The sequence below is a fragment of the Choloepus didactylus genome, chromosome 2 (genome assembly GCF_015220235.1).
Source record: "Choloepus didactylus isolate mChoDid1 chromosome 2, mChoDid1.pri, whole genome shotgun sequence".
NCBI classification, from domain to species: Eukaryota; Metazoa; Chordata; class Mammalia; order Pilosa; family Megalonychidae; genus Choloepus; species Choloepus didactylus.
In genome coordinates, this window is record NC_051308.1 from 111,426,941 (window position 1) to 111,440,002 (window position 13,062).

General features: G+C 37.8%; 1 protein-coding gene across 1 annotated transcript in view; it reads left to right on the plus strand.

Annotated features, from left to right (window-relative positions):
• Positions 1-13,062, plus strand: part of NUP210L (nucleoporin 210 like) — a 198,872-nt gene that overhangs the window by 107,414 nt on the left and 78,396 nt on the right. Inside the window, exons 15-18 of the mRNA XM_037825901.1 lie at positions 1,570-1,762; positions 10,917-11,005; positions 11,230-11,334; positions 11,654-11,755. Coding sequence (XP_037681829.1) covers positions 1,570-1,762; positions 10,917-11,005; positions 11,230-11,334; positions 11,654-11,755 — 489 coding nt within the window. The remainder of the gene's footprint in view (positions 1-1,569; positions 1,763-10,916; positions 11,006-11,229; positions 11,335-11,653; positions 11,756-13,062) is intronic.

A 13,062-nucleotide genomic window follows, 5' to 3' on the forward strand; every position in this document is an offset into this window, starting at 1 on the left:
AGCGACTTTACTCTGAGAGATGGGAGGTATAAATATGGCCCAAGAAAGGTGAAGAACCTTGTGATACTGAATCTGAATTGGAGATATCAATATCAACCTTTGTTTTCTATTGCTGTGCAACTTAGTGCCATGAAACAGGAATTCTCTGGGTCAGATATTCTGAAAGGGAATAGTGGGGATGCTTGTCTCTGTTCTACAATGTCTGGGTCCTCAGTTGAGAATATTCAAATGACTGGGGGCTATAAACATCAGCAGGATTACTAACTAACAAGCCCAGGGTGGCATGATTCAAAAACTGGGTTCAGTTGGGACTGTCAACCTAAACATCTATACATTGCCTCGCTATATGGTTCAGGCTTCTCACAGCATGACAGCTGGGTTCCACTGGGGAACATGTGTTCCAAGAGAAGACGGTGGAAGCTGCATTGCCTTGGATATTGTATAGTGTCTGTTCCACCATACTCTGTTGGTCAGACCAGTCACAAGCCCACCCAGTTTCAAAGGAAGGGGACACTCTTGATGAGAGGAATGACAAAATTTGTGACATTTTTCTTTACAAATATATATCTTAGTATTATTTACTGAAAGGACCCAGATGCAAGCACACCCCAATAGCAATGAGCATATTGTTTTCTAACTACTGTTCCCCATTTAAATAGGAAAAAGGAACTAAACACCTTGGAAAAATAACTAATTCAAGTTTGTGTAGGAAAAGTACAAGATAAGCGTGAAACAATTTGTTGTACCAGGATGTGCTCGAAGACTAATGAAATCTTGTCAAAAGAAGGTGACTCGAAGGAGCTCCCACTGTCCAAATTTTAGACAATTTGAGCATCAAAAAAGTAATGATAGAAATATCAACTAAAAATAAAATCCATGGATGTTGGCAAGGATAGCACAACATTGTGAATGTGATTAATCCCACTGAATTGTAGGTTTGGGAATGGTTGAGATGGGAACATTCATGTTGTATATATGTTTCCACAATTTAAAAAAGAAGAGAGAGACTAAAGAGACAGTAACAAACAAATGCAGTACAATACGTGATCTTGGTCTGAATCTAATAATAGAGTAGAAAATACCGAAAAGGACATTATTGGGACATCTGAAAAAACTGAAATATAGACTGAAAGCTTTATATCAATGTTAAATTTCCTGAACTTTGTAACTGTACTTAAGGTGGTTATGTAAATGAATATCCTTGTTGTGAGGAAAAGTATATGGAAGTATTAAGTGTTCAAGGAGCATGATATATACAACCTATTCACAAATGTTTAGAAAATAGAGAGCTAGACAGATACATAGATTGTGTGTGTGTGTGTGTGTGTGTGTGTGTGTGGAGAGGGCTAGGGAGAGAGAGAGAGAGAGAGCAGTTGTGAGAAAAATTAGAAACTGGTGAATCTAGGTGAAGGGTATATAGGTATTCATTGTCCTATTCTTTCAACATATCTGTAGGTTTGAAAATTTTCAAAGTAAAAAGTTGGGGGGAGGCATATTCTCTAACTTCAAGGATATCTTACCATCTCTTAGGCTGTTATTTTTCTCTTTTTCTTTCTTTTTAAAATGTAGATTCCTGTATCAAGCCTGAGGGACACAGTCCTGGAACTGGCAGTCTTTGATCAACACAGGAGGAAGTTTGATAATTTCAGTTCACTAATGCTAGAATGGAAATCCTCTAATGAAACACTAGCCCATTTCGAAGATTATAAGTCAGTGGTTATGGTAGCAAAGGATGATGGCAGTGGGCAGACCCGGCTACATGGTATTGTGAAAATTTTCAGAATCCTTTTATATACTTGCTAAGTGGTTTTGCACTAAGTATTTCCTTACGGGAGAGGGTTTTATTTAGGATTTTATCCTATATCACCTTTCATTTTTGAAATTTATATTTTTCAGAAAACATACAGCTAGATTTTCTAGCTCAAAGATTTCTCACAAGATCATAAAATTAATTTTAAAAGTATTTATTGAATATTATTTGTCTGTTATTATGGAAGCATTCATTTATTAGTAAATATTTATTGCGTGGCTACTACATGTAAGGCCTTCTGTTAGGCCCTGGAGATATAATGGTGAATGGGACAGACATGGCCTCTGCCCTAGTAGACTTACAGTCTAGTTGGGAAAGTCAGACTTGAAGCATTAGAATTGTGGTAGGTGCTTTGAAGGGCAAATATAGTGTGCTTTGAGAGCACATAACAGGGAGACATAACCTAGTCTAGAACATGGAAGGCTATGCTAAGAAAGTAACATTCGAGCTGAGATCTAAAGGGAGTGATGGATAGAGGAGATAACAAGAATGAGGTGAAAGAAGGAGAATGAGTCTGTTTGAGAGAAGAGGCAAGAGGCACTAGATGAGCTTCTAAGAGGGCAGCAAGCCCTCATGTGCAAACACTTCTCAAGCCTCTGCTTGCATCACATTTGCTCATATCACATTCACCCCAGCAGTCATCTGGCCAAAATCAGAGCCAAAGGCATGAAAAATAGCAGGCATGATTTGCTGTGGGCCAATAATATAGCAATCTACTGCAAATGGCTTGAGAAAGGTGAAGAAAAAAATGATACAAGGGGTGATATTTTTTAGATTTCTGATATGAGCATTTGTGTGGGTAGTAGAACCATTCAGTGGAATAGGGAACAGCAGAGAAGAAGAAATAAAATTTAATCTATTCTCTACCCACAAAGAGCTTACAACAAGAACAAGTTAAGAGCTTAACTAGAGAATATATCAATAGGGTAGAAAAAAAGAAATGTTCTTTATACCAGATAACAACCAATCACTAAATACCATCAGTGTTATCTTCTAAGTATTTCCTGTTTTCATCCCTTCCTTTCCAACTTGATCACTTATGCCCTCATCACTTTTAGCCTGAATTACCACAGTAACTTTCTAACTGATATATATATATGTATATATATAAAAAATTTTTATTGTGGTAACATGTATACAACATAAAATTTCACATTTTAACCATTTTCAAGTACAGGCATACCTTGGTGATATTGTAGGTTTGATTCCAGACCACCGAAGCGAATATTACAATAAAGCAAGTCGCGCAAATTTTTTTGACTTCCCAGTGTATATAAAAGTTATTTTTGCACTGTACTGTAGTACATTAAGTATGCAATAACATTATGTCTAAAAAACAATGTATACACCTTAATTGAAAAATACTCTATTGCCAAAAAAGAAATGCTAACCATCATCTGAACCTTCAGCAAGTTGTAATCTTTTTGCTGGAGGAGGGTCTTGCCTTGATGTTCACGGCTGCTGACTCATCAAGGTGGTGGTTGCTAAAAGTTGGGGTGACTGGCAATTTCTTAAAATAAGACCACAATGAAATTTGCCACATTAATGAAAGATTTCTCTGAAACATGTGTTGCTGTTTGATAGCATTTTACCACAGACCTTCTTTCAAAATTGGAGTCAATCCTTTCAACCCCTGCCACTGCTTTATCAAGTAAATTTATGTAATATTCTAAATCCTTTGTTGTCATTTCAGCAATGTTCATAGCACCTTCACCAGGAATAGATTCCATCTCAAGAAACCACGTTCTTTGCTCATCCATAAGAAGCAAATTCTCATTCGTTAAAGTTTTATCATGAGATTACAGCAATACAGTCACATCTTTAGGTTCCACTTCTAATTCTAGTTCTCTTGCTATTTCCACCACATCTGCAGTTACTTCCTCCACTGAAGTCTTGAACCTCTCAAAGTCATCCATGAGGGTTGGAATCACCTTCTCCCAAACCCTGTTAACATTGACATTTTGACATCCTCCCTTGAATCACGAATGTTCTTCATGACATCTAGAATGGTGAATCCTTTCCAGGAGGTTATCAATTTACTTTACCCAGATCCATCAGACTAATCACTATTTAAGGCAGCTATAGCCTTACGAAATGTATTTCTTAAATAATAACACTTGAAAGTCAAAGTACTCCTTCATCCATAGGCTGCAGAATGGATGTTGTGTTAACAGGCATGAAAACATTAATTTCATTGTACATCTGCCTCAGAGCTCTTGGGTGACCACATGCATTGTCAATAAGCAGTAATATTTTGAAAGGAATCTTTTTGTCTGAGGAGTAGGTCTCAACAGTAGGCTTAAAATATCCAATAAACTGTGTTGTAAACAAATGTGTTGCCATCCATGCTTTGTTGTTCCATTTTATATAGCACAGGCCGAGTCAATTTAGCATAATTCTTAAGGGCTCTTGGATTTTTTTTTTTAATTCAGTTTTTTTGAGATATATTCACATACTATACAATCATCCATGGTGTACAATCAACTGTTCACAGTACCATCATATAGTTGTGCACTCATCTCCCCAATCTATTTTTGAACATTTTCCTTATACCAGAAAGAATCAGAATCAGGATAAAAAATAAAAATAAAAAATAACACCCAAATCACCCTCCAACCCTATTTTTCATTTAGTTTTTTTTTTCTTTTTTTTTTTATTAAATTCAGTTTTATTGAAATACATTCACACACCATACAATCATCCATGATATACAATCCACTGTCCACAGTATGATAACATAGTTATGCGTTCAGCACCACAGTCTATCTCTGAACATTTTCCTTACATCAGAAAGAACCAGAACAAGAATAAAAAATAAAAGTGAAAAAAAACACCCAAATCATCCCCCCATCCCACCCCATTTGTCCTTTAGTTTTTATCCCCATTCCTCCACTCATCCATACACTAGATAAAGGGGGTGTGATCCACAAGGTCTTCACAATCACACTGTCACCCCTTGTAATCTACATTATTATATAATTGCCTTCAGGAGTCCAGACTGCTGGTTGGAGTCTGGTAGTTTCAGGTATTTACTTCTAGCTATTCCAATACATTAAAGCCTAAGAGGTGTTATCTATATAGTGCATAAGAATGTCCACCAGAGTGACCTCTCAACTCCATTTGGAATCTCTCAGCCACTGAATCATTTAGTTTTTGTCCCTGTTTTTCTATTCATCCATCCATACACTGGATAAAGGTAGTGTGATCCACAAGGTTTTCACAATCACACTGTCACCCCTTGTAATCTACACTGTTATACTATCATCTTCAGGAGTCCAGACTACTGGGTTGGAGTTTGGTAGTTTCAAGTATTTACTTCTAGCTATTCTAATACATTAAAGCCTAAAAGGTGTTATTTATATGGTGCATAAGAATGTCCACCAGAGTGACCTCTTGACTCCATTTGAAATCTCTCAGCCACTGAAACTTTATTTTGTTTCACTTCACATCCCCCTTTTGGTCAAGAAGATGTTCTCAGTCCCACAATGCCAGGTCCACATTCATCCCCGGGAGTCATATCCTCCATTGCCAAGGAGATTCACACCTCTGGGAGTCAGATCCCACATAGTGGGGAGGGCAGTGAGATCACCTGCCAAGGTGGCTTAGACATCTGAGCAACAAAGAGGCACTCTGGGGGAGACTCTGAGGCACAATTATAAGCAGGTTTAGCCTCTCCTTTTAAGTAACAAGCTTCATAGGGGCAAGCCCCAAGACAGAGGGCTCAGCATGTCAAGGCATCAGTCTCCAGTGTTTGTGAGAACATCAGCAAAACAATCCAGGTGAGGAAGTCCAATACCTCCGCATTCTCCCCCAGCTCCTCAGGGGGGCCCCGAATATATATTTTTATTCTCTGCCCAAATTACTTTGGGATGTGTTGCTACTTCACTCTAACCTATACAGACCTACTATATCTCACTTCCTATTCAAAGTTCAATGTAATTGTGATGTTTGAATAAACACTGTAGAAGTTATATTGTTTAGAAAATATAGATACTACACCAAATAAACATTTCTTCCCTTGGTCTCACATGGAAGTTGAAGTTTTTACACACAGCCAGTTTCAACCTTTACCCTTTGGCCCAATTTGCCAAATTTGCCGTAGTCTTAACCAGATCTGCTTCATTCATATCTCTAATTGAAGTCTGGGCTCTTTTTCAGCTTTTTTTTTTCTTTAAGAGTTGCTGTATCCGTTAAAACTGACATTCAAACTCCCGAGCTCTAGCTCTGAGTGTCTGGTGTCACACGGATACCTAATGTTCTAGAGACCAATCAGGTTATACACCAAGGGATCAACATATCAGAGTTTGGAGATAGGGCTCTTGGATTTTTAAAATGGTAAATGAGCATTGGCTTCAACTTAACAAGACCAACTGCATTAGCCCCTAACAACAGAGTCAGCCAGTCCTTTGAAGCTTTGAAGCCAGGCATTGACTTCTCCTCTCTAGCTAGGAAAGTCTTGGATGGCATCTTCTTCCAATAGAAGGCTGTTTCTTCTACATTGAAAGTCTGATGTTTAGTGTAGCTACCTTCATCAGTCATCTTAGCTAGACCTTCTGGATGACTTGCTGCCGCTTCTGCATCAGCACTTGTTGCTTCACCTTGCACTTTTATGTTATGGAGATGGATTCTTTCCTTAAACCTCATGAACCAACCTCTGCTAGCTTCAAACTTTTCTTCTGCAACTTCCTCACCTCTCTCAGCCTTCACAGAGTTGAAGAGAGGTAGAGCTTGCTCTGAATTAGGCTTTGGCTTAAGGGAATGTTGTGGCTGGTTTGATTTTCTATCCAGACTAAAACTTTCTCAGCTGTTTCACTTTCTTATCATTCTTGTGTTCACTGGAATAGCACTTTCAAGTTCCTTCAAGAACTTTCCCTTTGCATTTGTGATGAGGCTGTTTGACACAAGAGGCCTAGAGTTAGGCCTATTTCAGCTTTTGACATGCCTTCCTCAGTAAGCTTAATCATTTCTTGTTTGTGATTTAAAGTGAGAGATGTGTGGCTCTTCCTTTCACTTGAGCACATAGAAGTCACTGTAGGGTCATTAACTGGTCTCATTTCAATATTGTCATGTCTCAGGTAATAGGGAGGCACGAGGAGAGGGAATGAGATGAGGGAATGGCCAGCCAGTGGGGCAGTCAGAACATTCACAACATTTATCAGTTAAGTTGGCTGTCTTATATGGGTATGGTTCCTGATGCCCAAAAGCAATTACAATGTTAACATCAAAGATCACTGATCACAAATCACCATAACAGATATAATAATAATGGAAAAGTTTGAAATATTGTGAAAGTTATCAAAATGTGAGAGAGACATGAAGTGAGCACATGCTGTTGGAAAAATGGCACTGATAGACTTGCTCAATGCAGGGTTGCCACAGACCTTCAATTTGTGAAAAATACAATATCTGCAAAATATAATAGAGTGAAACATAATAAAACATGGTATGTCTATATGTCACCCCATTGCCTTCTTGCCTCTGTGAGTTCTATGAGAAATCAGCCCCTAATTTTATTGAAACTCCCTTGTACAATACGCATTGCTTGTCTCTTTCAGATTTCAGGATTCTCTGTCTTTGACAATTGACAGTTTGATGAAAAGCATCTGTATGGTGATCTCTTTGAGTTTATCCTGTTCAGAATTTGTTGAGTTTCTTGAAAGTGTCTATTCCTGTCTTTTATTAAATTTGGCAAGTGTTCAGCCATTATTCCTTCAAATAGTCTCTCTTCTCCTGGGATTTCCATAATGTGTATATTGGTACGCTTGGTGGTATCCCACATGTGTCTCAGGCTCTGTTCACATTTCTTTGTTTTTTCTTTCTGTGCCTCAGATTGAATAATTTCAGTTTTCTCAACTTCAAGTTCACTGACTCTTTCTTCTATCAGCTCCAATCTTCAATTGAACCCCTCTAGGGAATTTTTAAATTTCAGTTATTGTGGTATTCAGCTCCAGTATTTCTGTTTGGTTTCTTTTTATTTCTATCTCTTTATTGATATTCTCATTTTGTTCATATTTTATTTTCCTGATATCGTTTATTTCTCTATCTGTGTTTTTCTTTTGCTCTTAAAAGTGTTTGTCTAGTATGTCCAAAGTGTTGTCTTCTTCATTGATGGTTTCTGATGTTTTATCTTGCTCATTTGAATGGTTCATCACTTCCTGTTTCTTTGTATACCTTGTAATCTTTTGCTGTACACTATACATTTTAATATTTTAATGTATTAACCCTGGAATTTAGTCCCTCATGTATCTGATCCTTAAGTTTGTATCTAGCTAGTGATATGACAGAGATTTCCATGAACACCAAACAAACAACAAAAACAAAAAACACTGCCTTTCACAGTCTCTGAAGATTGGCTCTGGGTTGGCTGATACTCTTCTTCAGAGCTTAGTCCTTCTAACATTGAATCTGAAGAACATCCCAAAATGAAAGTTGATAGCCCTCTTCAGTCTTAACTGAGCATGTGTTTTGTCCTGGTGTTCTAGTTTGCTAATACTGCAGAATGCAAAACACCAGAGATGGATTGGCTTTTATAAAAAAGGGGTTCATTTGGCTACACAGTTACAGTCTTAAGTCCATAAAGTGTCCAAGGTAACACATCAGTAATCGGGTACCTTCACTGGAGGATGGCCAATGGTGTCCGGAAAACCTGTGTTAGCCGGGAAGGCACGTGGCTGGCATCTGCTCCAAAGTTCTGGTTTCAAAATGGCTTTCTCCCAGGACATTCCTCTCTAGCAAGCTTGCTCCTCTTCAAAATGTCACTCACAGCTGCACTGAGTTCCTTCTCTTTGAGTCAGCTCATTTATATGGCTCCACTGATCAAGTCCCACCCTGAATGGGTGGGGCCATGCCTCCATGGGAATATCTCATCAGAGTCATCACCCACAGCTGGGTGGGGCAAATTCCAAGCAAATCTAATCAGCACCAAAATGTCTGCCCCACAAGACTGCATCAAAGATAATGGCATTTGGGGGACACAATACATTCAAACTGGCATACCTGGACATGCCTTAGAAATTCTCTCATTTACTTGCTTTTGAGCACCTTCTCTTCTCCCAGTGAAATATTGTCCTTCTGGTCCTAGGCACTCTATTGATGTCATAAAGCCTGTAATCCCTTGCCCCAGGCAGCTTCAATTTCATTGTTCCTTTCACTGAATTAGCTTCCCACAAGCTGCTTTTACACACTGAGAAAGTTCCAGGATAGCAAGCCAGAGAGTGTTCTGGTCAGGTTCAGTCCTTCAGGCATCCACCAGATAGACTGTTACAGACATACATGCACCCAAGTAAGTTCATAGTGGTTACTCTGCTCCCTCCAGAACTGGGACTGAGTAACTGCATTAAGAGTGCAAGCTCACTCCACAACAAACTGGGGCAGGGGTGGAAGAAATGCCAGCAAAGGTGCCAAGAGGTTTTCCTACCATTTTTAAGCTTGGCTTTTTCTCCCTTCAGTTCTTGGCTAATTACTGCAACCCTTTAAATATTTTTCAGAGCTCTGAGAATGATGATTCTGCCAGTTTTTGCTAGTTTAGAGGTTCTGTGGGAGGACAGAATGCTGGAATGACTCACTCAGCCATCTTGGTGATGGCATTCTTCTAACTGATCTTATTGTGTCTTTGTTACTCTCCAATGCATTCTCCATGCTGCTTTCCAGAGTGATCTTCCTAAATTAAAAATCTGAGTATCTCTTAAATTCCTTTTTTAAATCTATTTTTTACTGAGCTGTCATGTCTTGTCAGGAATGCACAAAGTTTTTTGTATACATTTTCTCATGTAATCCTCAAAACAACCATGACAAATGGGCATTATTATCCCCATCTTGTAAATTTACTTTTTCATCAAACATCTATTGAGTTAGTTTTAGGCTCTGTGATTACAACAATAATTAGATGAAACAGCAAGCTCTCTGACGCTAAAGCCTATACTCTTAACCACTTGGCTATACTATCACTGTATTATCTTTAAGGACTTCCCATGCATTTCAGGGTAAAGTTCAAATATTGCAGCTTGGCATACCAGCACCTGCCTACTTCTTTGACGTCATCTTTCTTAACTCCCCACACATACCCTTTATTTTAACCACAATCAGTAACTTTATATCCTCAACCATGACAAGACTTGTCATAATGACTTCCTTTGCATATATTGTATGTTCCCTTTCCTTAGAACACCCTTCTCTTGTGTCTTCATTGGCTGAAATCTTCCTCTTGGGATCCAGGAGTTTTCTATCCCTCCATATCCCAACATAGGGTAAATTCTCCTTTGTGATCTTTTAGTATGCTATGCATACTTCTCGGAAACACTAATCACACTATTGCTGTGGTTGGTTTGCTCTCAATCATCTCTCATTAAGCTGTGGGTTTCCTGGTCAAGGACTGTGTTTTCTTCACTTTTGTATCCTCATTACCTGGCATAATGCCTAGCATAGAGTAGGCTCTCAATAAATCTTTTTTGAATGAATGAATGAATGAATGTAACATCATGAGAAAATGCTTTAAGGATTTAAGCATGATCATTTTGTGTTGAGAATAAAATGATTGCTCTGAATACAGTGACAGATTCATGTTTGTTAGATAAAAGAAAAAGAAAATGAATGAGTAAAGCAGGTCAGATTATGGAAGGCTTCTAATAAGGGGTTTAAAATTGATCCAAAAGGAATAGTTAGCCATTTAAAATGTGTGAGTAAGGGACTTACATGACATTTACATATACAGAACAGTTTAGAACAATGAAAGTTCCCAAAGGACTACCCCTTTATTTCTCATTCCCACTTGTAAATCAAACAAAATTTTCTCTATACATCAGATGTCAGTCTATTTTTGGATTCACAGTCTATCAGTGCCATAAAGAATTCTTTATTTTGCCTAGCCCAATCCCTCATTTAATAAAGGAATGGAGAGGTAAAGTGTTAACTTAGGGTCACATAGGAATATAGTATCAGAACCAGCACAACAACCCAGTTTTCTGTTTCTTTGTATTTCCTCATTCAGTGTTTTTTAGCCCCTGTAATACTACATTTGAAAAAAAATTAGGGCAGAATTTGATTTTCTGGAGACACATTTGTATTCTACAAATTGTTTCTGACAGGGTATTTTCCTGTATGTTTCTAGGTCGTCAGATCCTTAAAGTACATCAGATAAAAGGGACTGTACTCATTGGAGTCAATTTTGTGGGCTATTCAGAGAAGAAAAGTCCAAAGGTCAGTGAAGATTGTTGTTTAATCGGGATTAAGAAATATAAATTAGATACTAGAATTTAAGATTCTTTCTCTAAAAGTTGTTTTACAATTGATGTAAATCTGAGAGCTATGTATCTCTGTGATTCTGTTATCTTTGGGACCTGAGAAAGTATTAGAATCTTTTCTCACTGAGCTGAGGAATTAGAAGGTTATACTCACCTTTGTGTTTCCTCTTACATTTCTAGGAACTTTCCAACTTGCCCAGATCTGCAACTGTGGAGCTGCTCCTGGTGGATGATGTAACTGTACTTCCAGAGAATGCCACCATCTACAACCACCCTGATGTAAAGGTAGAAACTGTTTGTGTCTAGTTAAATGGAATCATATTGGAAGGGTGAGGTTGTAAAATATGAGGTAATAAGGTTATTAAAATTCATAGTATAAAAAATTTAAAATCTCACTCATTTGTTGAAAATCACTGTTATATAGATAATACATATATAATAATTGGCTGCAATATTCTTGAGACTTATACTTTAAATCATATTTGTCTTTAGTCCATTGACCTTAATCTTTTACTCTCGTACTCTTTATTAGGGAGGTAGCCGTTCTTTGCTTTGAATTATTTATAGACCAAAGGGAACAATATGTTGTCTGATTTTTCCATAGGAAATATTTAGCCTTGTGGAAGGATCTGGTTATTTTTTAGTCAACAGCAGTGAGCAGGATATTGTTACCATCACTTACATGGAAGCAGAAAGCTCTGTTCAGGTGAGTTCCAGAGATATTCCTAAATTGATGGCCTTGGGTCAAAGCTTATTCTTAAAAGAATGATTAGAAAAATTCTTGTGTGTCAGAAACTTGTTACAAAAGTAACATTTGTCTCTCTTTGTTTAACTTTTTATTTGAAATAATTTCAAACTTACAGGATAGTTGCAAAAATAATATAACCCTCCCCTTCAGAGAACTCCAACATACCTCACCAACCCACAGATAACAGGATCCCCCAATTTTAACATTTTGCCACCTTTGCTGTCTTATTCTTTCTATTTTCTGAACATTTGAGAGCAGGTTGCACACTTCATACTCCTTGAACACACACGACTTCCATGTACATTTCCCACGAACAAGGATATTCACTTATGTAAGCCCTTTAAAGGTGGTTTCAAGTTCAAGAAATTTAATGTTGCTTTAAAGCTTACATTCTATATTCCAATTTTTTCTTATGTCCCAAACATCTCTTTTGAGTCTTCTCCTTCATTTCTAGTTCCCACACAGCATCATGCGTTGCATTAATTATCATTATCTCTTTAGTTTATCTTCTTATTCTAAAATTGTGGAAACATGTATACAACCTAAATCTTCCCATCCCAACCCCTCCCAAGCCTACCAGCCCTTGGGATTAATCACATTCACAATGTCGCAATACCCTCACTACCTTTCATTACCACCTTCACCCCAAACAGAAACCCTACCCTCATTTTGCATTAATGCCCCATTGCCCTTCCCCCTACCCCTGGTAACCTGTACTCTGTCTATTGTCTCTGTGAATTTGCATATTCACTGATATTTTCTTTGTGCTTAACATGGGGCTTGAATTTAACATCCTAAGATCTAAGACAATCTTGTTTGCTTTAATACCAACTTAACATATCATATATAAACAATGTTCCTCTACCCCTCTGTCCCCCATCTTTATGTAGTTCTTGTCACAAATTATATATTTATACATTATAAGTCCAAAGCCACTGATTTAGCATTACATTTTACGTGTTTGCCTCTTAGATCTTGCAAGAAGTTAAAAGTGGAGTTACAAACAAAAATACAATAGTACCAGCATTTGTATTTATCCCTGTCATTACCCTCACAGGAGATCTTTATTTCTTCATGTAGCTTCAGTCAATTGTCTAATGCCTTTGCCTGTCAACGTGCAGAACCCCCTTTAGAATTTATTGTACAGTCAGTCAAGTGGTGATGAAGTCCTTCAACTTTTGCTTATCTGGGAATATCTCAGTTCCTCCCTCATTTTTGAAAGACAGTTTTGCCACACATAGAATTCATAGCTGGAAGTTCTTGGC